The sequence below is a fragment of the Neopelma chrysocephalum genome, unplaced genomic scaffold (genome assembly GCF_003984885.1).
Source record: "Neopelma chrysocephalum unplaced genomic scaffold, ASM398488v2 Primary Assembly neopelma1_347, whole genome shotgun sequence".
Taxonomy (NCBI): Eukaryota; Metazoa; Chordata; class Aves; order Passeriformes; family Pipridae; genus Neopelma; species Neopelma chrysocephalum.
Genome location: NW_020898011.1, coordinates 776,083 through 803,597, shown reverse-complemented (window position 1 = coordinate 803,597; position 27,515 = coordinate 776,083). Strand labels below are relative to the sequence as shown.

At 41.9% G+C, this 27,515-nt stretch overlaps 1 protein-coding gene across 1 annotated transcript in view; it reads right to left on the bottom strand.

Annotated features, from left to right (window-relative positions):
* ADAM12 (ADAM metallopeptidase domain 12) overlaps positions 1–27,515 on the bottom strand; it is a 183,426-nt gene that overhangs the window by 67,612 nt on the left and 88,299 nt on the right. Inside the window, exons 4-5 of the mRNA XM_027705707.1 lie at positions 11,721–11,799; positions 8,045–8,121 (exon numbers count right to left, since the gene is read on the bottom strand). Coding sequence (XP_027561508.1) covers positions 8,045–8,121; positions 11,721–11,799 — 156 coding nt within the window. The remainder of the gene's footprint in view (positions 1–8,044; positions 8,122–11,720; positions 11,800–27,515) is intronic.

Sequence of the window (27,515 nt, the reverse complement as noted above, 5' to 3'; positions counted from 1 at the left end):
AGCCCAAAGGGACTTCAGCAACCCCCCTCAGTGAGGACTCAAGAAGTGGATGGTCCATAAGACCAACTTCTGCTGAAATCTGTGGGATTTCTACCAGTACTTCTACCAGGCAAAAAAACCCTACCAGAATTCCCAAGCTTATGAATATTTGGGGGAAAAAAAAAAGCAACATAAAGTATTCAATTTTTAGTCTTCAGGTGTCTAATTCATGCCATCTGAGTTTTCCCCAATCCCAAATCAAGCTAATGCTGGGAAGTCAGAAAGATCTTGCAAATGAGCTGAGCAGGAAAGAAAGGAGACAATCCAAACCCTATCTAAGCCTATCACTCTGCCTTTTTCATCACTGGTAGCAGAGAGGGAAGAAAAAAATCTCTATCCTATACAGCATGTCCAGACAGTGGTTCACAGGCTCCAAGCCAGCTGGAAGCAGCTCCAGTGTAGTCTTGAGCCTGAGTTAATTTTTTTACTCTACTTCTCAACAGGGTTTGATTTCTGCTCGTGTCTGGGGGTCAACACCAAACCAACCCCATCCACATTGCTGATGGTCAGCCCTGGACGTGGACAACTCCTTGGTCTTTGCCTACTGTACTCCCTTATATGGATGCATGGGGAATGTGTCCATGAGATGGGAGAACTCTCTCCATCTCAAAGAAAGAGAAATTAAAACATAACTTATATAATTAATTTGCTATTAATTGCTATTTAACTTGCCAGGAGTCTCTCAATCAGGGGGAATGCAATTTTAATGGAATAATTCCACTATTTAAACTGTCAATAAAGTCAAATGTGATACTTTTTTTTTTCTCTTAAAGAGGAAAACCAAAACAAAAGCTACAGCAAGACCAGTCATATTTCATAAATCAACAGGCTTTAGGAAATCTCAAAATATAAATGGGATTTTTCTTTTCCAACTTGTCAGCAGAAGCAAAGGCCCTGCCAACATAAACCATCAACACATACTTGTCTGAGAAATTGTGATGCTGAAGTAAAACTTGGCTAAAACAGCATTATATGAGACTATTATATATTATTCTGCTGCACTATCCAGGGGAAGTTAACTCAATCGATAAACCTGAGATCCACAAATGCAATTAAACATTTGGTTTTAATGAAGCTCACAGTTATACTCATTTCTAAACAGTAATAATAAAAACCTCTATTACCACTGGAAGAGGAATGTTCTCAGTTTGCAAGGAATTAATTAGAGGGTTCTCATGCTCACACACCACACACTCACAGACACGATGAAAACTTGCAGTGCTCATGTGCCACTTAAAAACCTGCAAGATCATTTCACAATCAATGCCACAGCTTCAAAAGGAAAGGGGCTGATCCCACAGCTGTGCCATGGATTTCAATGAGTTTTAGGTGGAGAGGTACCAAAATTGAAGCCTGGTGGCCCTGGAGTGCTGTTCTCACGATGTTCATGGTGCAACAATCCCTCCCTGCAGGGTTTCTCTGCAGGCAGCATATCAAGAGGGGATCCACACAGTGAGAGGGCATTTTTGTTTATTTTTCTTCTACATTCTTCATTCTCAGGACTTTGTTTAACAAATTCCCAGGCAAGTAAGCAGGCAAACAAACAAAAGAGAAAGAAAAATGAAGTGGCGAACGAAAACTTCACTTTTAGGCTGTTTTAATAAGTTGCAGATGAATACGAGTGGGATAAATGAGCAAGATGATCTATTGACTGTTTTTCTAATAGGATATTTAGATATTTTCCAAATGGTTTGGTTATTCTTTAACTTTAAAGGACTGGGAAACACAGAGTCTAGAGGCAGAAATACTCCTGTCTCTATCACTGCCCTGGAAAGGCAAGTCACCTCTTCTGCATCGGTTCCTCACCTTTAAAAAGGGGTAAATTTTAGTAACCACAGACAATAATTACCTATTGATGAAGAACACAACACAACAGACAAACAAACCCATTACCCTACTACACTGCACAGCCAGATTCCATCAAAATAACCAATCTGACCCAAAGCAACAAAGGGCAACATCTCAAAGGGAGGTGAAAGCAGTAGCATTCTCATTTTTACATATTGCAGGAGTGGTGGAGGTGTTCTCACACAGACACATCATTACTCACATGGGAGTTTTTTCCAGCCAATGTCTTTCATTAACCTGAAAATATATTCTCTAGCACAGTGTCTGAAACATGGTCATGGCCAGAGACTACTGTAGCAGACACTTAATCCTTTTTCAGTGCAAGACAGGTCTGTGCAGAGTGAATGCAGATTGGTCTGCAACTCTGATGCCTGGAATTTAAGCAAGGAGTTACTTGAATGGAAGGTAATAAATGCAATCTCATGTCCAGCATTTGTGTTGCAAGAAACAATAATTTTGTTGTCACAGAAAGTGTCACGTGTGGGTTCAGTTGGGAGGGTGACAAACCAGACCAAGGGAAGCAGAGAAAAACGAAGGAGGAACAAAATGCTGGCATCAGTGTCAATTTAGTGAGCAGGTTTTATAGCACTGTGCAGGAAACAGTGGGGCAATAAAAGCTTGATTCAAACTTGCACATCACATTAAGTGCCAGAACCAGACTGGGTGGAGAAGGGAGAGGCTCAAACAGCCAGGTAGGATCATCCCTCAGGCCTGTCCTGGCAGGAGCAGTGATCCCTGTGCACGTGGGGACAGACTGCACACAGTGGTGACAGGATGGACATACTGTTCATGTCAGATCCCAGAGGTGATTGTGATCCAGGAGCTGTTCACCCCTCCAACAGACAGCACTCAGAAGCTATGAAACTCCAGAAAGTGAATGGGGTTTAAGGCTAAGCTCAAAATCCTCCAGTAGTCTCATGGTCAAATAAATTACAAACCACGTGGGATGTTTATGTGAGCTAAAAGCTCTTCGGAAATTATGGAGGAAAAGCACACATCCAAACCAGTGCTTTTCTCAACTGTGATTTCCTCCTAACTTAACTTTTGGATGAAATGTCCCCTTCCATGGGGAAATCATGCTTGAGAAGTCATGAGGAATTTATACTTTTTTTTTTTTCTCACTGGTTTCCTACTTCCATTCCTTTTTTAAGTAGTTGATGTCTGGAGTGTCACATTTAAATCCCTTGTTCAGCTGACTGTGTCTGGGATACAGTGAATTCAGCCAGACCATTAGAAAAATTGATGGCTCTGGTATTGGCAGCCTCATGTACCATCACTGTGTAATCCCAGTGAAAATGAGCATCTATTCCCTTCTGGGGGCTTATCCCATCCCTGCCACTGTGGACACAGACTCTTGCAGCTGCTGATGAGGCTGGACAACGACTGAGTACTTTTTGAGTGTGTGAATGGGTTTATTATCTAGGAACTGGGTAACTCTGAGGGATTCTTAGGCTATTCGAACATATTTTTGATATTTCAGAAGGAAAGGTTTCCTGTAAGATTTATGTTTTTAAACTACTGAGGCGTTTCTGAGAGCATGTCTCAAGCTCCCCCCGCCCCCCAACAGGTCCCTGCAGATGCCTTTGTGGCTGCATATTCCTGTGCCAGGGTCCTGTGCCAGCCCCTGGACCAGGGAGATTTGTGCTGCAGTTTTCTCTGTGTTTGCTGCATTCTGCACTGACAGAGAAAGTAATAAGGGAAAAATCATTCAAGTCTAAACAAATTTATCGCAGAAGATGTGAGTGGTGGCCGCAGGCCAGAATTATTTGCTAAAAACTTGAAGGGCCTCCAGGCTAGATGAACAGGAGGGTATTTCCTGGGGACAGGAAGGAAACGACTTGACTTTGTGATACCTTCACCTTCCCACAAGCCTTGACAGTCTAATTGGCTTTCTCATCCAGATGGAGGCAGCAGAAATCCTGATTACCTATTGTTCCCTTTCCCTGCATTCAGCATTTACTGTCTCCTCTCTGCTATTCAGCCCTTCCTTCTCCGGAGGAGCCAGCAGGATACAGATTATGGCATGATTATATTCTCCTCTAACCTGCATTTTAGGCAACTATCAGTGCCAATCCAAGTATTTATGCCATTGTACTCCTGTGTGAAACGAGGAGCTTGAATGTTATGTCTGTGAGGATGTAACAGAGCTGGAATATCTGTGTCTGTGTGTGAGAGAGCCAAACCTACTCACTCATCTTTATCTCTCACCCCTCTATCTGCCTGATAAATACAAACTAGTCAAAACTGTCTTAGTTTTCAGATTTCACATTTGATTCTTCCTCATCACAGAATAATCACATCATGTTTACAACCTAATAACACCTCTCAAATGCTCAACCATGTGGTTGCACTGTAAGGGAGACCTTGATGGTTGCAGTAGGTCAGAGCTAAGTTCCTCCAGCTCAGCACCCCATCTCTGGCCTTGGCCAACAGCAGATATTCAGAGGTGAGATATAAGAACATAGCAGAGCTCCCCTTCCCAAATCGTCTCATATTTTTCAAATATACTGATATTTTTTTCGTTGACACCCACCTGTGACAGTGAGATCCAGAGCTTCATCATGTGGAGAATTAAAAAAAGTACTTTCCTTTGCTCTAAAGTTCCATTTGATGTCTCCTAATTTTGAGGTTATGAAAAATATTCAGTAATTGTCCCCTCTTCAGCATGACATTCATCCTGCCCCTTTTCTCCGTCATCTCCTTTCAAAAGTGACAAATCCTAGTCTATTTTCTGTCCTTGGATAAAAGCTGTTCCCTACCTTTGATCATAATTGTTGCCCTTTTCTGTACCTCTTCTGGATATAAGGCCTCTTCCTTTTCTGAGGTGGGGATGGGGAGGGGAAAACAAGAACTGCATGCAGAATTCAAGACATGAGTACCCTATGGATTTATAAAGTGGTAATGAGGGGTCTTGTTTTATCTTCTATTTCTGTCTCAGTAATTCCTGTGATCCTTTTTGCTTCTTTGGCTACTGCTGAGCACTGAGGCGTCAGAGCACACTAAAGTGGGGAACCTTTTCTTTATGACTTGTTTCATGTCTTTTAATGAACTCTCCTAATCCAGAGGAAAAGGACACAGTTCCTACCTATTCCCACCTGGAACAGTGCCCAACGTGCCTGTCTAGTGGAAATGGGGGGATATTAATGCTCTGAGATTTCAGGGAGATAACAGCCTGCACTTCCTTTCAATAGATGTTTTTCAGGCACCTAAACTCCAGCTCCACAGCTGTGTGAGGTGGGTAAAATCATTAAATGGATTTCACAGATGGAGAAACTGAGACGGAGAGATTTGTCTGATTCACTTCGAAACTGTCACAAAACCAGGAACAGACCTGAAAGTGAGACCAGCCTTTCCTTCCACTGCCTGCTCCAGGGACTGTCCTCACCTGGGGCTCCATGGCCACACAGTGTCTTGTGTCCCTACTCCTGCACCTTGCAGTCTTTAGCACGCCATGGAAAAACAAGAGTCCCTGCTCCAGTACATCATCCTATCCTATCCTATCCTATCCCATCCCATCCCATCCATAACTATTCTTTCAAGCTAGCAAAGTTGCCAGCAAAGTAAGCCACGATGTATTTTGAACTGTCCTATTTCTCCTCATATTATTTCAGACTGGATCATGTGCAATAAATCAGAGAATCAAAGAATGGTTTGGGTTGGAAGGGACCTACAAAAGCCATTTAATTCCAACCCCCCTGCTATGAGCAGGGACATTTTCCACTACATCTTTCCCCCCAAATTCTCAAGGGATGCATTGCCACAATAGTTTTTTGGTGGCACAGGTGAACTGTGAGCCTGATTCTAGAAGGTGCTTAGTGCTCTCAGGACCTCAATGAAGCTACTTTGGGATCTCACACCACCTGGGCTTTTATTCCTGACTGGTTTTAATGAGAAGGCCTGGATGGTTCATGGAGCTGACAAGTGCATCATTATGAAGCCTTTTAATAGACATCAAGGGCATGTAGTGATAGATCAAAGGACAAATGTAGTGAGAGGACAAGAAGAATGGCCTTAAGCTGAAGGAGGGAAGATTTAGCTGAGATTTTAGGAAGAAATTCTTTGTTTTAAGGGAGGTGAGGCCCTGGCACAGGTTGCCAGAGAAGCTGTGGCTGCCCCATTCCTGGATCCAAGGCCAGGGTGGACAGGGCTTGGAGCAACCTGGGATAGTAGAAGGGATAACCCATTTTCCAATCTCAGCAGCAAATGCAGCAGCTAAATGGGCACAGACACAGAGGTGTATCCTCAGCTGATCTCCTGCTAGAACAAAACATGCATTGCAAAGGAAACTTCTGAAACTTTGTCTTGAAAAAGATGCTGTTCCATTTTTTTCCTGTGGAGAAGAAATCTAATACTGTCAGCTTGCACTCTGGGGATTTGTCTGCAGTAGTGCCAGATGAGAGAAAAGTGTCACTGCCAGCATATGCTGCCTTGACATATCTGACTGCCTAAAACTGGGAAACAACTCTGTGAGCTCGACAATTGTAAAAAGAGCACATTAGAGAAGAAAGAAAATACTTCTAATGTGGAGGAGAGTATTTTCTCTCGAGAGTTATGAATTTTTCAGGTAGCTCTGAAACAAAGACATCAGTGAAGACTCTGTCCCACATGGTGCAAGTTTTTCCCTGTGGACCTTACAGCACTCGGATCCCTTTGACTAAAATACTGAGAGCACTGCATTATATTTTTACATATAATTTTCAATTTTGCATATATTTTTACAATGAGAATGACAGGTGAACGCTGACTGCCACGATCCATGCAAGGGGTTAATTAGATAAACTTGTGGAAGGTGCCAGATACATAGTGAAGCCCCTCTCTGTGTGGGAATGAGCCAAAGGAATCCCATCCACTACAGCAAGTGGGTCATTCCCACAGGGAAAGGGGTCCTGGTAACCCACTGTTTGCTCTCTCTGCTGCTGTCAGTCCCAGAGCTCCCTTATAAAAGCCTTGACAATGCCACTATTGCACAAAAAGCAAAATGAAGGGAAAAAGATTCCAGCTACTCATGCTGTTTGTAGATAAATTAAACATAGAAAAGGCTGAGACAGCTGGAAATCTGACAGGAAAACTGGGTTTTCCAGGGAGAACACTAGAGCCAATTTACAGTTAATTACTGTGATTTGGAACAGCTCTGTGAGTAAATACCAGTCTCTGATTGTCCAAGTAAGAAAGATAATTGTTTCCTGAACTGTGTCCATTGTATACTTAAAACGTTGTCAGCCTATTCCTTTCTCAAACTCGGAAGAGGTTTGTTTTTTGGTGATGGGAATCTGCTACTCTTCTGACAGCAAGCAGCTAAAATCCTAATGCTGACCATCACACGTGCCACGAAGGCAATTTATTGAGCCACCTCTCCTAATGATGAGGCTGCTGGACATGCGTGAGTTCACAGCTGCAAAGCAGCCCTGACATCAATGGTGAGACAGTTTTTGGGAACAAGGAGGACTGGAAGGCCACCAGGCACTGTCAGCTCAAAAATGTGCCAAACACCACATTACTACAAAGGGCATAGAGAGGGATGTGCAGCAAGAGAAGGGATGGCTCTTGGAAAACCCCCCAGACTGTGTCATCTATTCCTTTTTTTTTCCTCTTTAGAGCAACTAGAGGGAAAATGATTTGTAGAGATTCCGCTAACATTTGTAAAATGAGTAGAATCATGGAATCCTTTATGTTGGAAAAGCCCTCTAAGACCACCAAGTCCAACCATTCCCCCAGCACTGCCAAGGCCACCACTAACACATGTCCCCAAGTGCCACATCCACAGGTCCTGGAAATCCCTCCAGAAGGAATAAACCCCTGCCCTGGGCAGCCTGTTCCAGTACTTGACAACATTTTCAGTAAAGAAATTTTCCCTGATGTCCAATCTAAACCTCTCAACTCAACTTGAGGCTGTTTCCTCTTGTCTTCTGACTTGTTACCAGAGAAAACAGACTGATTGACCCTCACCCTCCTGTCAGAGAGTTGCAGAGAGCAAGAAGGTCCCTCCTGAGACTCTTTTTCTCCAGGCAGAGCCCCCACAGCTGCCTCAGCCACTCCTGGTGCTTCAGACCCTTCACCAATACTGATACATTGATTAAAAGGGAAAAAAAAACCAAAAAAACACCTTACCATGTTATAGGGTGGTTTCTTAAGCAGAATTAGTGAAATATTGGCTCACCTGAGTCCAGAGCAGGTGCTGAGGCTGACGGAGGAGTCGGGGTCCCCTTGCACAGTGCCATGGTAATAGCAGTGACCCTGATGGCAAAAAACAGAAAACATTTCAATGGTCACAAATGCTCTTTGCCCTCTATTTTTTTTATGTGTTTCCATCCCTTTTATTTCAAAGGGATTATCAGTTTCAGGCTACAGCATTCAAGATCACACTGACAGCACCTTCCATGTCCCACAAAATATTCATTGAGCTTAACAGGCCAAATGGTTCCTAAATGGGAAACTTGGGTTCTTTGTAAACCCTAAAAACCTAGAGGTTGTTTGTTTTGTTTGAATTTGTTTTTTTTTTTAAGAGAGTCAATGGTGTTTAATTTGTGTGACTGACCATCTTTTTCTGCGTTATTTTATTTAAAGCTACAATATGGAATATTTTATAAAATTAATCAGATGAAAAAATCAGCTGCCACATTTCACTTCTTTCTATAGACCCTTATTTTTATTTAAAAGCATTTACACCTTTGTATCCACATAAGGGATAAATATGTATAAAAAAAAGTATAAAAAGACAATCCCAACCCCATTATTTGAAAAAAAATCACAGAGCAAATGAAAGGGAAGGGAAACAAGCTGGAAAGGAAATCTTTTATTGAATTACCCAACCAAATAGCTGTGTGTTATTAAGAACAACCAAGAATAAGAGGGTCTTCTATTTTGAGAGGCAACTGTCCAATTTAATTTTGTGGCTCGGTTATTGTATTTCTTTAATAATTCACTGCTTGCAAAAGGCACCCACAACAGAGATAGTTTCTGAGCACACACACATATCTGTCTGGAATCAAGGCTAATTTTATTGTTGACTAAAGGTTATATTACATTCCCAATTATGTGACTGGCTGGAAAGCAATGACTGTGTCCCATCCAGCGTTTCTGTTCTCATGGCTCCTTTGAATGCCACCTGGAAACTGAAAATGCTGTTTAAAAGGTTCCTCTCTTATTAGTGCAAAGGAAAGTTATCACTCCTGCTTCAACCTGACAGCCATCTCACTGTGCCTTTTTATTACTTGGTCCATTCACATCCATCCAGCTGCATTAATTAACCTTTTCAGTCTGGGGCCATGGTTTTCACTTACAAAGCCTTCTAAAGACCACCTTGATTTTGGTAAAGAAGGCAAAAGCCATAAAAATGCTGGGCAAGATGGAATGACTCAGCTATGAATTTTCTGCAAATAAGGTTATATCAGGAAAAATGTTTGTTTAGAGCATCTTTATTTCTAGCATGAGCAACTGAACACGGAACAGCCACGTCTGACTTGCTAAATACAAATCTCAATAGTTTTCTCAGTGAAAGAAATGGCAGAAGCAGGGTAATAGTGTTTTACTCTTGGGTGCTTTTATCATCAGTCCTCATGAAGAGTCAGTAACATATTAGCAAGGATAAAGCCACAATGGAAGGGAAGGGAGTCATAGACTGAACTTTTTGGGGTGAATCACTTCGGTCACAATTGCTATGAAGGTTAAAGTTTTCAGTGTGAGTGCACTATTTCACTTTCTTTCAATATTATCACTTACAGGCATCCAGTTGATAAGATAGAAAAAAATCAACGCCCTTTGCCTCAGCACTGACTCATATGGTCACCCTGAAACAAGCTAAACCCAGAAATAAATAGGTTTATTCTGTTGTTTAAAGTAAACACAAGGCAGAGGTGCAGTTCACAGCTCCTAAGGAAGCAATCTTTGGGTTTAGCATCACCAGGGCTGAGCACAGTCCCCAGTGAGATGGGGAGGGTGAGCTGATATCTCTCCCCTCACAGCTGCTGCTGCAGCCCAGCGTCTTCATCAAAGAGTCAGTTATGGCAAAGGTCCTGATTTCTTTTCCCCTCCACATACAACTTGTCATTTTATTAACTCTGAGCTCCTTGTTGTGGCCCATTTCACAGTCTCTCTGAGGTCCACAAGCTATGTGATACCAAAGTTCAATATCGAAAATGTAAACTTATCAGACCATGGCCTGCAGTGGGACTGGTAGAAAATTGATTTCTAGCTCAGTAACTCCACTGAATTGCAGGATTATTTTTTTCTTCCTATCAAATCTTTTTATTCCTGTAAACTAGTATGTGAAATGGATGACCCCCTAAAAATAATTACCAAGGCTGATTTGTCAAACTTGAAACAGTACCTTGCTCTTGCTTGAGATCATTTAATAAATACTAACTTTTGACGAATTTTCAAGGGCTATAAATCATAAAAACAACCCAAACGCTGATTTGTGTGCTAGAGAACCTCCCCAAACGACAGCCCCACAGACCTGACTTGCTTTGACCTCCAAGCAGAATTTGACTAAGCAACTTTTCAATGGAAAATTGGATTTGGTTTCAACTCCAGGCTGTATTGATGTCCTCAGTGAAGAAAAGATATAAAAATAAAATCATAGAGACTTATCTTTTCTAAACCATATTGCAGCATTTAATGAAAAATGAATTCAGTCATCTTTCTCAAAAGAATATCTTTCAGGCAGCAAAATGCTCTGTCATTATTAATCAGGACTAACTGCCATTATGCAAACAGATATCATGAGCTGTACACATATTCCTGTTAATGTTAGTAAATCTCTAAAAGACTTGTGTGTTTCATTTATTTCCTTTTACTTCCTTCAGGAGTCTTTACAGCCTTCCTGTTTCTAAAACAAATGACTATTTTCTACCAAGCTGATTTTGAAGAAGATACGACCGTCCAGCAGAATGAAAGTACTGAAAGCTTTCAGAATGATTGCTTTACTTGGGAGGTCTGGAGCTATAATGAAGATGCTTTTTCAGAAGTAAGATGTTATGCATAGAAATAATTCCTTTCACTGATACCAGCAAAGCCCATTATGGATGGGAACACAAAGCACAGTGGCTCTGCTGACAGAGTCAATAAATAAATACCATAACATAAAAAATATTTTAGAGGACTTAGGCAGATAAAAGATTAGCTTTGTAATTAAAATAGCTTGTTGCATTATTTCTTATTACGGTGTTCATGCTGTCAGAGGACAAAAACATTACTGCCTTAAATGGTTTATGATTTATATAAAGGAGGTTTGAACTACTTATTTTAAAAGGCCATGTTTATATCTTTTTTATATCTGTACGTAAATATACACATGTATTTATATTATTATATATTATTTATACACACACATATATGTGTATATAATTATGCACATACATACATATGTGTGTATAAATCATGGTGTGGTTTAAGAAAATAAACCTGACCAAACAACCCCTCTCCCAAATTCCAGCCGTGGCTTCCCCAGTGAGGAGAGACACTCAAGCCTTCAAACCTGTGACCTGAGCCACTACAGAAATCAGATATTTAGGGTTATTTTCCCAACAGAACCAGGGCTTTCATCCATAACTTATCAACATTCGCTGCAATAACTATCAAATATAGGTATATTTCCAGGAAGCTGGACAAATCTTGCAAATTTTAAAAGTCAACTGGTGAAACCCCCACATCTTTCTTTCAAAGCCTCTCTCTAAAAATTCGTTGTAGGATCACAGCAGGTAAAAAGATACTGAAGGCAACAATAAAAAAGAGATGACACATCGAGCTGTTTCATCCCAGGGCTCAGATCCTGACAGGGAGCACTTTGGATTTTAATGCTGAAGCTTCATCTGCCCCTGGAACACCAACCTTACCGTGTGATTGCGCGTGAGAACCACGTCAGTGCCGTCCTGCAGATAATGGGTCTCTGTGAAGCTGCTGCTCAACAGGCCCCTGGAAAAAAACCAGAGCACACGGAATATTAAGGCCACATCCCCTTGACTCTGTCCTTTAGAGGTTCTGTTTGAGACAGAGATCAAAGCCAGGCATTAAGGACACGATGACTGCCAGAATGAGGAAAAATAGAACACCAAATATTGAAGCTGCAGGACACGAGCACTTCCTTTGGTAATTGTGAAAGGGCTACAAGTTTCCAGAGTTTTCTCTTCCAAATGAGGGCTGTGTGCCAGTACATTTCAGTATTGAATCTTCCATGAAATTTTTGACACATTTTACAGTAAATGGGAAATGTGGGCATTTGGATTATTGTTAAGTGATGATGGTTTGCTGAAAAGGAAAATGTTTCACCTGTATTCCTTATTTTACAATATAATCTGTTGTACTCATCAGCAAGTGACCACCCAAAGACTAATTTAGCTCTTGGTGAACAAAAAAACTTCTTCCATTGACACTCAAGGGAAAACACTTCATGAACATCACAGGAGTCAGAGCACTGGATTTATTCTGATAATCTGAAAAGGATGTTCATGAATGGAAATCTAACAAAATGATGTACCAGGAGATGGTGAGCCCATGTCTGTGATGAGGTACTTTGTTCCCATTCTTTCCACACTTCCCCTTCTGCCTTTGGCAATGAGATAAAAAATTTTTACTTACAATTGCCATTTCCCAGAAATCTCCAGAGAGGGGCATGTGTGCGACAACTATGAAAATTTCTCTTTTTGTAGTAAACTCATGGAACAGGGAAAGTTGCATCTGTGTTTTTTTTTTTTTTTAAAAGTCTTGCTACTGATCGGTTTTTCAACTCCTTATCTAAAGAGCATTTCTAACAAAGCCAGAAGGAAGAATCCTCATTCACATTTACTCCTAACATAGGTCTTGAGCTGTGCTCTTCCACACAAACATGTTTGAGTTTTGACAGACGTGCTGGTGAAATGCAGAAGCACAATATAGAAGAAACAAAAGATAAATGGCACCATCACTTTCTGAAAAGTGGAGAGTGTGGGGTATTGAAAACCTTTGGCACTGCATTTCACCATGTTCTCTCTGTTCCCTTTCAAAGATGTGTTTCTCCCCTGGGTTGCTCATCTGAACAAACCAGGCCCTTTCTTTTATTTAAAGCTGGTTAATGCTGCACTCTTGCAAATATACTGGTGCAAACCATTATACAGTCCCTGTACACATTTCTTGTGCTTTGTATAAACAATAAAACTAGAATGCAAACAAACATTCAGTTTTCATTCCCTGTTGATTTGCAACACATTAGTATCCAATGGCTTGATCAGGATCTGGTTGTGGAAGGAACTGTACAAACACTTATTGGAGAGAAAAGCTGTCTTTAAAAACCTCCATGTTAAGGTAGTAAAAAAAAAAAAAGAATTAAACAAGACCAAAAACTAAAAAGAAAATAAGAAGAAAGTGGCAAAGCAAAAGATGAAGCCCCAACACAATAATACACTGAGTATTCAAGAACAGATTCTCACTTTAAATTTTAAATTTTTCATGCTCTTGTAAAAAGTCCCTCTATGTTTCCTACTGTCTCATTATCACAAAGAGCAGCTGCTTTCTTAATTACCATTAATATTTATATAACAAAACTGCTAAGTTCTGCACTTAGCAGGCATTAATTACCTTTGTAAAGGCAAGATCCCATCGTTGAAGCCAAGAGAGTTTTACTGTGCACTTTTTGGAAGTGGGATTTCATACAGATGGGGGAGTGATTTTTATTTAATGGGACAAAACCCAGGCAAGGGTAACAGATGTAGCATAAGGGCAAAGTGATTGAGCAATATACTTGCTTTGTGCTCTGCTATTTCCAAAGTGTTTGACAGCAATGATGATAAAGGTGACCTTTCTGCTGCTGTTCATTCTGCCCTCAGGCACAGATTTAGAAAATACTTTGGAGATCCATAGGTTTTAACACCAGAAGGGAGCGCTGTGATCAACAACACGCCCTGCCCCATTACAGGGGTCACCAGACTCGAATTTATCTTCTGCTACAATGACAGCTAAGGAACCAGAGACTTTCTCTTACTGTAAAGAGCCCTTGCCTAGATCTCCCGTGGTAAAGAAACTGTCATAAGCCTGGCAGGCTTTTAATAGTTAACTAAACCCAACCTAAAACCACAGCACTTTGTATCTATTTTAACTGTGCCAAAATTCAATTTCCAGCCACTGGATCTCATTCCCTTGCATCAGTGCTTCGTTTTGGTTTGAGTCTTTCATGGACAATTCTATTTACTAAAGTGAGGAAACACAACAGGTAAACAAACTCCTGGTGTAGCTGCCATCAATCTCCCCATCAGAAGGAAAATTTGCTATCGACCGGGAAAATACTGGCTGAACATAAGAATTCTCAGTGGGAGCAGTAAAAGACTGGTAAGAGCACCAAGATGATGGACTTCTACTGTTGGATTCACCTAAGAAAAGAAGAAGTGTGCCCAGATGTCAAAGAGAAAGCTGTGGCTGCCCCATCCCTGGAAGTGTCCAAGGCCAGGTTGGACGGGGCTTGGAGCAACCTGGGCTAGTGGAAGGTGTCCCTGCCCATGGCAGGGGGTGGAGCTGGATGAGCTTTAAGGTCCCTTCCAACCCAAACCGTTCTGTGATTTTATGATTTCAAACCATGGAAATTTCATCTACCCCTGGGAAAATGAGAGAGCTTTTCAGGATTCTGCACTGACACTGCTCCGGTTCGGTAACTAAGACATCACTGCTGAGACATCTGTTTTCCTGCCACACGCGGTGCTGGTGCCAGTCTGACAGCAAGCCAGAGGAAAGGTTTTCTCCACACTGCAGAGGCTGGAGACCTCTATGAGACATGTTGCCAGGGAACCCAATGGTTTCTGGCAGAGAAAGAAGCTGTTATCCCCACTTTCAGAGTGTCCAATATCTTAAAAGCTCTACAGCCACATAGGCAGTGTTGGTACCCAGGGACAGCAAGGCTTGTCTTGAAAGGTTATGAAAATTAAGTGTAACAAGCACTCAAATTCCACTACTGAGTGTGCACCACTTCACTTTCCAATTATGGCAATAATGTTTAACATACTAAACAATGAATCCAGTATATGTATCTATTAGGTAATTTAATTACCTTCCCACCCCCCAAAGATATGCAATATAATAGATTGATTTACATTTCTGGGTTTGGCCCAGAGTAAAGGAGATTAATAGACGAAAGTAAATTAATTTAGATGGCAAGCTACTTAACCTAATTGGATCAATGTAATTCTAAAGAGCAGGAATCAAAATAACATTAATATATCATAGTGCAATTCATCACCATGTCTAGAGTTTCAAACGTTGCCAGCTACAACACTCAGCAGTACCAGATGATTATCAATATTTTGCCCTGCTTGAAGAGACAGAAAAAAATGCCACAGAGAACTGCATCAGCTGCTGGATATGACTGAAAAAAAATCAGATTAATTAACACCACAATAAATAAATAAATTGTTTGTTTATGCCCCAAAAATGCAAAAGTTCAATTCTTGAGTAAAACTACTTATGTACTGAGTCACTATGTTTGTCAGCACCGTGAATTTTTTCACATTTCATAGAATCAGAGAAAGGTTTGGCTTGGAAGGGACCTTAAAGCTCATCTTGTTCCAACCCCCTGCCATGGGCAGGGACACCTTTCACTAGACCAGGTTGCTCAGGGCCAAACTTCCCAGAGTCAAATTAACGAGTAAAAGCTTTGATGGCCCAGAAGGATAAGTTTTATGCCCCCTGATCTATGACAGACACAGCACAGGCTTCCTCATCCTCTGTAAGTCAGTAGAAAGCTCACATGTCAGATTTGCTGAAACATTTTCAAGTGTCAAACAAGCTTACAGTAACCTAAGCCTCAGGGAATATGATGAATGTTATTTAAACTTCTAATCCTCACCTTCCTGGCCCCCCACAAGGTGAAATCTTAGGTGGTTTGTTTGGGGAGGGGGAAAATGTCTTGATTTAAACACATCAGATTTTTTACTCCATCCATTTAATGACAGGAATGGTAGTTTAACACACTGCCTCTCACTTGCAAATGAGAAAATCAGTCTCTGCTCTCCAGGCACCGATATATTATCTCAAAAGGTTATAATGATATTTCATCACCCAGGGCGAGTCAGACAGACAGTCACAGAAGTTAGAGATGGAAAAAATCTAGTGGATCATAGAGAGGGCCTCCCTGGAAGCCAAGTGTGTTATAGATCAAATCAGGTGCTGTCTCATCGAGCTTCAAATGTCAGGGGTAATGCTGATCCCACACTTTCAAAAGGAGATTACTTTGCATTCCAACAGATGTTCCTGTCATGATGCATTTCCCGATATTCAGCCTGTTCTAGTTTTTCCTCGTCCACTTCTTTCATTAGTTGAAACAATTGCTTTCCTTCTTGGTACATATGTCATTCAGATAGGTGCAGATTGTTATCAAATTCCCCTTTAACCATCCAGGTACCAAGTGTAAAACATCAGGCTATAAAAAAATGACAAGAACTGTGCACTTTTTCATGTCAGCTACTCAGGAAAAATCTAAGCATCATCCCGCTAGGAGCAGACACCAGGGTTTCCCTTGGTGATACAGCAGAAAATGTGAGACCAACTTAGGGAGTAAATCTGTTTCTAACAGCACACAGGCTTGGGTTTCAGTCTGTCTTTCAGGATCAAAATCCTTTGGTTGCCCTCCGAGTTCCAGGCCATGCCCCTGCCATACAGATATAAGGGGAAGGCACCACTGGTTTTATCCATCAAAATGGATCTACAAGGCTCTCAAAGCCGCCCTGTGAGACTGAAGAGACACCCAGCAGCCGAGAGTCAACAGCTCTGCTTTAAAACCACACAGCAGGATGGCTGGATGCTCTGGCACATGTTTCTTCAGCACCCTGGGTGGTGTGTGGCTCTCTGCGACACATCTCAGCAGGATTATGCCTTGCTCTGGCATGACATGGAGCATCAAACTTGGCCTTTGCTCCAGCAGGGAATCGGGGCTGGCAGAAGGGACCCGAGTTTTTACAACAATAATAAATCCCTGGTTGTGCTGGCACTGCCTGCTATTGAGAGAGAGCAAGCAAGGACCTGGGCTGCTTCTCTTGGGTAGGTACTCTGTGGCACACAACCCAAACCCACTCAGCACTCCCAGGGATGTGGCATGATCTGCCCACTCTCATCAGGAGCTGGGACTTTCACATGGGGCACAGAGAAGTAGGGGCTGGGCACAGCTAAAATCCCATGCCTGGAATAGAAACACCATAAGCGATTTCTAAAAGCAGCACTGTGTTTTCTTTTGGAGCTCATGGAGGTGTAAAGCAGCCTCATGTCTGAGCTGGAGCCTTCTTGACTCTGATTCTGAGGTCTGACATGCCTTGGAATGAACTGAAGGACTCTGCAAATACACTGCAAGGTTCAGGACATGGAACTATAGGACCTGATTTTTGTTCTTGCAACTCCTTATCCCATGGAAAGATTTGGAAATGCAGTCCCCAATCACTATTTTAAATTTTGTTTCAAATACAGTCACACATGGACATGTCCCTGGAAGTCTCCAAGGCCAGGTTGGAAGGGACTTGGAGCAGCCTGGTCAAGTGGAATTTGTCCCTGCCCATGGCAGAGGGTGGAACAAGATGATCTTTGAGGCCTCTTCCAACCCAAACAAACCTGTGATTCCCTGATCCCAGTTCTGGGGTTCAATATCACAGCAATGCACCCTTTGGGTAAGTGGTTTCACAGGGTTGCTTTCAATGATACAGAGAAGGTGCTGTGAACCTTTTGGGCTTTGGAGAGGAACACATACTTTTCTATGCTCTGAAGTTTGATTTTCTGCTTACCTGTGGCTTTGATTAACAGTTCAGTACGGTGACACTACTTTAAGAACTGGTGTTTTCAGAAGAACATTAAATATTCTTATGGCTTTTTAAACAATGACAGTCAGCTGCTCTGTCTGCTCCATGGGAGCACTGATCACAGTGAGGAACCAGGAGTGCCTGGCTGACTCAGATGTGAGTGTGGTGCCTCCCCTCTCCTCAGCTGTGCTCCTGCAACTCACACAGACATCTGACCTTTACTGGGATTTCTTCCTCTCCTTTGTCCTTCCAAATGATGAAACGCCTGTTTTCTCCCCCATCCAAGTGCTGCCTCACTCTGTTGTACAAACTCTTATTCCTCACTCTGTTGTACAAACTCTTATTAAAACCCCTCTGGCAATGCATTTTAAACCCTGCCTGTGTGGGGGAGGAGAGGAGAGTGAAACAGGATGGCATAGAGGCAGTTATAAAAAATGTCATTGGAACTGCTGCCTACTGACACCAGCCTACTCCATTAATTCTTGAGCTTCTCAATTCAGGTCATTTTGACCTTTACACTGAAATTAGTTGTTATTTCTTCAACTGCCATGTTTCTTCACAGGTACAGAGGAATAAACAAGTCTGTTAAACCTGCTGCCTCTGCAGTGGTGGTCTCAGTGCTCCTGCTCTCACAAAGGTGATATTCACAGAGGTGTTTTTCAATTCTTCCTTCTCATTACAACATAAGGAATGAGAGCAGCCCGGGTAATGAGTTTCCCGTGCACAGGCACCAACATCATCCTATTCACAAAACCACCTCATATTCTTTAAACACGCCACGTTCTTTCCCCTTGTTTAATTATCTTAAGTGATTTGAAATGCTTTTGGACATTTTCCCATTGAATGTCTCCACTTCATAATATCCTATCTGCTACACTCCAGTGTGCTGCCATAGAGGGACTGCAATGTCATAATTGAAGAACCTGAGAGATTGAAATTTGCAGAGCTTAATTAGCACAACAATTCGGAGGAAAAGATGGGAGCAAAATAAAACTGTAATAGCTGGGAAATCAGCCAAGCATCCAAAGTTTCAATACTGACTCTATGGCTGTAGCCTCTGGCCTGTTTCGCATGGTCTGTGGATAGACAATTTGAGTAGATCATACTTACATTTGCAAATGTGCCTCTGTATTTCTGCCCAGTTCTTTGGAATAAACTTGAGATTGTATAAACCTGTGTCTACTGGAGCCCATGTGAAAATCCCTCTCCTATCCCCTTGCATGGGTGGAATAGTGCTGGGCACAGCAGGAGAAAATGTTGAGAAACACATCCTACAACATTCAAAGTGAAAGCCACACTCTGACTTATCTCTGGACACTGTGTTGAAACACTCTCATCCATAGCTGCTCTCTGATGTGCTGGGAACAGGGAGAGAAGAGGGACAAACCCACCTTTTAAAGCCTTCAAGAGTCCTGCCTTCATAACTCCTCCCCACGTGCGGTCGCAGCACGCAGAAAACCAAAGAATGGTGTAAGCAAACAAATCTGAACAGCTGAGGGAGAAAAGCAGCTCCCTGGCTGGCAATCACTGAGTGATTGAGAGCTTTCTTGCTTCCTGACTGCTGGGAAGATAATCCATAACCTTCACCTCCCCAAACTTCAATAGGAAAAGATTGAAATGAAATGAAGCACGTTGGCGGCCTCCCATGCTGTTCTGGGCTCTCACTGCACACCCTGCTTCCATCACTCATTGTCATGTTTACAACATCATTTACTTGCCAAAACTGTAGCATTTATTTTATCATTCTAACTCCAAAATGTTAATGAAGAGACTACTGCTAACCAGTGTTGCGGTGAGAGCAGGAAGAAGAAAAACATGTTTTCCAACAAAGTGGATGGGTAAAAATGAGTTCTCTCCCTAAAATGGCTTAAACTTGGCATAGATCCCCAGGTTAGTCAGAATGGGATGGTGTTAGGTAGCCTGCACCTCAGATGGTCATTAAGGGAAGAAGAGACCAACCTGGCACGTGTGGGGGAATGAAAGGAAGACCAGCAAGGTTCACTCTCTCTTCACAAGAGAGCCCGGAGACACAGCAATAGAGGAAATGGCACCACAGAATCACAGAATGGGCTGAGTTGGAAGGGACCCCAAAGGACCATAAAGTCCAACCCTTATCCCTGCACAGGACCATCCCCAAGAGTCCCACCCTGTGCCCCAGAGGATCATCCAAATGCTCCTTGAGCTCTGGCAGCCTTGGTGCTGTGCCCACTGCCCTGGGGAGCCTGTTCAGTGCCCCACCACCCCCTGGGGGAAGAACCTTTTCCTGAAATCCAACCTGACCCTGCTGTGACACAACTCCAGACCATTCCCTGGGTGCTGTCCCTGGTCCCCACAGAACAGAGCTCAGTGCCTGTCCCTCCTCTTCCCCTCCTGAGGAAGTTGTAACTGCAGTGAAGTCTCCCCTCAGTCTCCTCTTCTCCAGCTGAACACACCAAGTGCTATCAGCCACTCCTCACATGGTTTCAAATCAAGGCACTTCACCATCATCATTGCCCTCTGACTTCTGTGAGCTTTGACTAGAACTGCTCAACCTCACACACACCTAAAGCCAAACTTGGGCAGGATTCCCAGCATCCCACCCATACTAACCTCAAAGATAATCAGGTTTTGTTTTTCACTGGCCAACTCTGACACACCAGCACAGCATTTGACAGTTTTCAGCACCTCTTTCAGAACTGTCCTTGTGAGGAATATTTTATATTTCCTCCTTGAGCTTCCCTGTGTAGGGGATTAATAGAAATTGTGTTACTGGTTCATCTGGGCAGGATGCCATGAAAAGCAAAGACTTCAGGAAAGGCTCCTGAATAACACTGGCCAGAAATTGTTGTCAGTGATGGAGAGATGATGGTGCTTATTGTCTAACTGATTTTTTGATGGGAAAACACAATTCTGCACATTTAGGCAAACTTTGTAGACTATCTGCTTTGGAGATACTTTACTGTGTGATCTACATGAAGTAGTTCTAACTTAGGGTAGTGGAAGTGGCTGTAAAACCCTGAAGCAACACGCTAAAAGTTAAAGCATTCTGCTGGAAATCACCACTGAACTACTCCACCTCTGAACTGTCTACAGCAAAGATCAGAAATAATGTGCACTGCTGCTCTGCAGGCTGGACCCAGACAAAAACTGAGTATTCTGATTTGGCTTTGGCTAGACTAAAGACTAACACGGCTCTGGAAGGCTCCCCATCCACGGATCTGTTCCTCAGATGACAATACTGTGGTTTCTGATGAAAAGCATATTTCCCATTATTATGCTTCCACTAAAACTTGTGCAAGACAATCTAAGAGCTTTTCATACCATTCTGATCTCACGTGCCTAATGCAGCTACAGATGTAGGCAACACAGCACCATCGAATCACAGCTCAAAAGATTCACTAGAAAACACTGAGATGTTTCAGAAGCTGAGAAGCACATATATATCACAAGTGGCAGACATGATATTTTAAAGCATTATTTTCCAACATCACAGCACTGCCTTTCATAAAACAAATCCTTTGTAGGCCCTGTAACATTTCTAGGATGGCACATTTTCACTAAATAGTAAGTTGGGAGATCCTGGGCTGGAAAGCTGTCAAATTCTATTTGAAATGTCCCATTCAATTAAATATGTCATTTGTAGCTGTGTAAAATTATGCTGCTGAACAGATGTCATTGGGCAAATTGTCTGCCTGTACTTTCATCTGAACATTTTCAGACTAGTACGGAATTCTATTCAAAACAGCCAAGAAAGCCAGTCTTGACATGGAAAATTTATAAAGACAGAAACTTAAGTAATTCCAATGAAAAATCAGAACTTATTAAAACATAACAAACAAAATGCAAATAGTGCTGTGGTACTACAAAAGGTTATTGCAAGCATCTGCAATACTTTTAGGAAGCCAGGCTCTTACAGTAATGAAAAGTCACTGAGCCTGGGTTTATTCTTAGACTCCAACCAACAATTACATCCTCTCTGTACCTTTTCCTTCTTTTGAGTGTGTGCCTGTAGGCTTGCATTTGCATTTTCAATTCAAATGAAGTTGTCTTGCCATTTCTGCCCATTTGTTGAAACATAAAATAATATTTTCTTTTTACCAATCCCACAATTTTCTCCTTGCCACAAGCAGGAAGCTTTTGCTCTAAGCAGGCTGTACTCGTATTTCACTTGCAGAACACCATGGACTTTAAGAGATATGCCTTCATTTTTCCCTATGCCTCACTGTCCCTTTCACTAACCCTTTAAAACACTGCATGAAGAGGGCAGAGATGTGTAAGGATATTTTTGTGTTTAAATCTCAAACCCATAAATCTGCTTTGCATGCTCTTATAAAACTGAGTAGGTGCAAAAGCCATAAGATGGGCTGCAGGTTGTCAGACCAAAGTCCTCTATTCTGTGTCCAACATTGGCTGATACTAGGGAAGAAACTCGTGGAGAGGAAAAACCTGCTATATCTCCCCAAAATACTGCTCCCACTGCCTCCAAATCCTTTATGTGCCAGGGATCAATGCAGAGCAGAGACCGAGATTAAACAAGAGCTCACAAGGGTGCTCCCACTCTCTTCTGACACTCTTCCTTCCCAATTAAAGCAGTGCCTTCCAAGAAGATCAAATTAATTTGGCAGCACAACCAGAGTGCAGCTGCAGATCTCAGGCCCCGTGCGGAGGCTCCCAGCAGCAATCACAGCGTGCTGTGCTCTGAAGGCTCCTCCCGTGGAGGAGACTTTGATTCCAGCGCCCAGCACAAGTTCACTGAGACAGAAAAACAGCCAGGAAGATTCCCACTGCCTCAGTAACCTGTATGGTTGTGTTTGGAGGCTGACTGTGAATGCTCACGTGGTTTTCAAGCCTGTAAGGATTATTCTTACCTGAGCAAGCAAAGCTGCACGAGCTCACAGACTCCTGTTAGCATTATTCCAATCCAATAAAATACAACCTCTCCGGCATTGCTGGCAGCACCATTTCCTGCATGAAGGTGTAACTGCACGTTTTCTGAAGCACTTCTGAAACAAGCACATCATCAAAGACAGTGGGTTGCTCCCTCCCTGCACCAACTGCCTCAGCCTCTCAACAGTAAGGGCATCCCAAACTCTGCATAAGCTGCTGGCATGTGGCACTTCAGGTGACCTGGGAAAGCCTGGAGTGATTTTTCAAGTGTCATTAGACTTTCAGAATATGATGGCTCATTTCCAACTTATTCTACTTCAAGATATGGACTTAAAATTGGGAGAAGGTGATTCAGAACAAAACCACAGGCCTGAGCTACCAACCAACGAGTGAGTTTATGGGATGGAGGCATCTGAGAGAAAGGATGGAGGTTGAAATACTCCTCCTTCCTTTGCTCTTTCTTATCCATTAATTACTGTCCTACATTCCCTGCATTTTGCCTTAACTATTCATCATCTTTCCATTGCCTCTCCTTTTCCCTACATTATTCCTCCATAGCCCTTCTTTCAGCACCTCTTACATGTCAAGGTTTATTACTACACTGCTAAACAGAGGACACCAAAAAAGCAACACAACCACATTGGTGCTTTTCTTAAATGAGCTTCAAAACTGTGGGTGCCACAACATGTTGTATGAGGTTGGCAGTTCTCAGGGCACCAAGAGACCAACTCCACAAGTCGTGGCTTCATCTCAAAGGAGATAACACAGGCCATCATCCCTATTTGTCAGGTCAGGCTCCATGTTCATGTTTTTCAGGCAGCAAAGGAAGAACAGCCAGTGAAACCAGGACACTGGGACGAGGGCAAACTAGGATTTTAACTCCTTTTTCACCCTTCTGGCTGCTGTGCATTTCCCCTGAATCTAATTCCTTGACTCTGCCACATGTCAGAACTCTTTATGAACGAATTAAACACAAAAATTCAGCAGTAAATGAGTGCAGGAGAACTTCAGAGCAACACCTGTGGTTCTAGTCTGGTGAGCTATGACCATGAGCCTGTGAGCAGGGCAGAGCTGCAGCAGATGGATGTGGGAAGGGCGGGTAGAGGGATCAGCATCCCTCTTCCTCACCCCAGCAGTGAGCCTGCAGCCAGAAACACTAAGAAACTCCCCACAGCATCAGCTGCTTCTTCTTTTACTTTTTTTAGGCTTTGATTAACGCCAGAAACAGACTCTGACTTCTCACTACAAAAGGTTTTTGGTGGCCCAGGGGTCCAAAGTTGTGTCTCACCCATTTTGAGGGCATCTCTTGGCATTGAAGTCACTGAAGACATGCTGGTAAAGACATGGGGTGAGAGAAGGATCAGACACCATCTTTTAGCAGTTAAGACACAAAATTATAATTTTCTGTTCAATTCAAGGAAGTAATTAGTTTATAATAACATTTAACATTTAGTTGCTGACAGAGATATGACACTTATCTTACATAAGTCATTTTAATTATTCCTACTAACCAAGATCTCAAAAATATTGTGTAGTCTGAGCTAACAATGCCTTTCCAGATATTTTTGGTTCTACTGTCATTTGAAAAATTGATGCCTAGAGCATCAGCATTTATCAAGCTCATTATAGATTTCATCCAAATGACTACAGATAATTAAAAGTATGCTTCATTTTTATTGTAATGTTTCCCCCCCTAACACTGCAAAGTAATTCTGTTGTTGCTTAGGGTTTTAGGAATTAATGTAGATCCATCTGCCAGAAAATGAAGTTCCACAGGATTATAGGCAAACTATTCATATGTCAAACACGCAGAACACAAACATACACACACATATATATACTTTGGAGTACTATATGCATTTTCATATACATTAAATAGTCTTAAAAGTGAATTGTTATTTCAGAGACAGCTTCAGACACTTGGGTAACCACTCCCTAAAAATCAGCCTTGTCTAAGGCACTTGGTCAAGCTGGACACACAAAATCCCTTAAGAAAATGTTATATTTATCTATTACTATATGAAATGTATTCACCTGATGCCCCATCATCTTACATCACACTTATTCACACTGAAACAAATCATGTATGTGCTACTAATGCTGATATGAGAAACCCTGGCAGACTATTGGTTTATTTTGTGGAGCTGTTACTAACTTAGAAGATGCCCAGAGTGAAGAAACAAATCTTTTGAGAAGTTGTTCCCCAGGATTCTGAAGAGCACTCCTTCCCCAGCTAAAATTTAAGTGATACACTGAAAGTTTTTTAGTGATGTAAAACCTGTTAGGAGAGCTCTGAGCTAACTCAGCTTGCTGTGCATTGGGAACTATGTCCTGCACAAATGAAAAACAGGATTGCTGGGTAAATGTAGGGCTACATTTCCACACAGCACTGAATTAACAACAGCTTAAATATTTTTTCTGCTATTCAAGGATCGGGTTATGTCTGTCTTACCTAGAACTGGTATGATACTTGTTAATACTGCTCATATAAAACTATAAAAATTATGTTTTTTAAAGCTTATCAGTTTGCAACAATTAGTACAGTGAGTTTGAGTGGCTAAGTACAATACATTGCACCTAAAAACTGCTTTATTCTAGGATCATTAACAGTACTTAAATTAATTAACTTCATATATGATCAATTTTCCTTGGCACACCTTTATCACCAAATGTTTTATGTTTTTACATGACTTTCTATGTTACCTTGAAACCGAAATTACCTATAAATAGCAATGGCATTAAAAAGCAATTCCAGATACATGCCTTTTTAATGCCTCTATTATAATCCACACTCTGGCAAATCAGAGAGATAATATTTAATGACACAGACACAGAAGAAACTCCAATGATTTAGTGTTCACATCCTTGTGAAGCAGTGCTAGCAAGGGGTTGGTGAGGCAGCTTCAGACTGAAGTAAGAAAGAAGAAAAAAAACCATAATGAGGAGAACCTGACATAAATATTAGGAAATAGATCTATATTTTATAAAGGCCATTTTATCGAAGACAGTTTAGGTTTCCTCCCACTCCCGGAATGAATTCACAGTGAATAAACCCTTGACTCAGGAGAATATTTCTCATGCAGATTTGGATTTTATGTAAATTATTTAAGTATGTTTTAGGGAGTTTGGGCAGTGATGTAGAAATGTTCCCCTGCCTATGCATATCAGTCAAAGAAATAGCACTCATCACCACGGAATTCATCAGGGGAAAAGTTTTGCCAACAGGCTTAGGACTAGACTGCAGCATGGAAAAGATGAAACTGTACTATCCTATCCTTCAAATTTGTCTCCTCCTGATGACAGGAGGAGAAGGCAGTGCCTTGGACCAGGCTGTGCCCAGAACAGCACAGTGCAAACAGGAGAAACCCAAACCTGGAGAACCTGGAGGTGCATGTTGATACCATAATATGTAAGAGGAAAACTTTTACAAGGGGAATCTCAGAAGAAGGGTTAATTAAATGAAAGGGTAGGAATTTTTGGCTTTATCTCCTGGTCATTACCAAACCATTCAAAATTATCTTTCTTTCATTTGAGGTGCACTCAAGCCAGGACTAGTTCCTCCATGTTTTAGTGTTGATAGTATTGGGTAAGGAAAGAGGTTGCTTTTAACAACATAAAACTGAAACGATAAAACCCTTTATGTAAGTCCCTCCAAAAGAGTTCCCCAAAAGAGAACTGCTGAAAAAATATAAGAGAATCCTCCAAACAAAGACTGGTTTGGGTTGGAGGGGATCTTAAAATTCATCTCATTCCACCCCCTGCCATAGGCACACCTTCCACTAGCCCAGGTGGCTCCAAGTCCCGTCCAACCTGGCCTTGGACACTTCCAGGGATGGGGCAGCCACAGTTTCTCTGGGCAACCTGTGCCAGGGCCTCACCACTCTCATAGGGAAGAATTTCTTCCTGACAACTAATCTAAATCTCTTCTCTTCTGGTTTAAACCAATTTCCCCTTGTTTTAGGCTCGAGGTAATGAAGGTATAATTGTCCGGTGTACGGCAAGCATAAAAAAAACATTCTTTGCTTTCTTGCACAATGCTGAATTTTTACTCTTTAAATTTATCTATGTCCAGATTTATTTCTGTCCATGCAATATTTTATTACTGATTGTGACACTTAAAATAAAGGATGTTTATTTTACTTAGGCTGGGTCAATACGACCAGGGAAACAAGGCTGTTTTACTTGATGAGAGATGTTACACTGTGCTGCACTGTAGGAATTGGCTAAAAAAGTAGGAGATAAAATTTTTTCACTCAGACAAGGCAGCACACACTGAAGGTGTGCACCAGGCTTTCTACCACTCCTGTCTATCTGCTCCCAAAGCCAGACAATCCTACAACAGCACTGTCTACAAAGGTTAAAGAGAAAGCACACGTTAGAGAAGAGATGCCAGGTTGTCAGGGAGATCCAGATAATACTGAACAAAAAAATCTCTTACCCAGCTCAGGCAGGTGAGGGGACAGAAGATACAATCAGAGCTACTCACAAAATAGCAGAGAATTCAACAATTTGGGAAACGTGTAATGGGATACCGAGCTTTCCCCCTCCAGACTTCTGGTTTTAATTAGATCCTTGTCCAAAATAATGGAAAGGTTTTTAGCAACTGATGGCTGATGTGTAGATTGCAAAAAATGAGCTGGTCTGAGATTAGACAGTGATATCATAGTACAATAGACTCAACCCAGCCACATTCCCCTTTCCCCTCTCAATTCTGCCAACTGTCTGTTTTGTTATCAGTCTGAGCAGGAAGGAGATGCCTTATAAATTCCCAACTATTCTGTCTCTATTTGGAGACAGGAGGCAGAGCACAGCTGAGGTACATGCAGTGGGTAGAGCATAAAGGGGTGCAGTAAAACTGGCTGACACGTTCTGCATGCAAAGCTCATCAATCCCAGGGATGTGATCCCAGCATCTCAGACAGCTAACTAATAAAAAGAACAAAAGAAAACCAGGAATAAGGAAAATCACCAACCACCAGAGAAATATGTAGGATTTTTTGGTCAATATTTATAGGCATTTGCC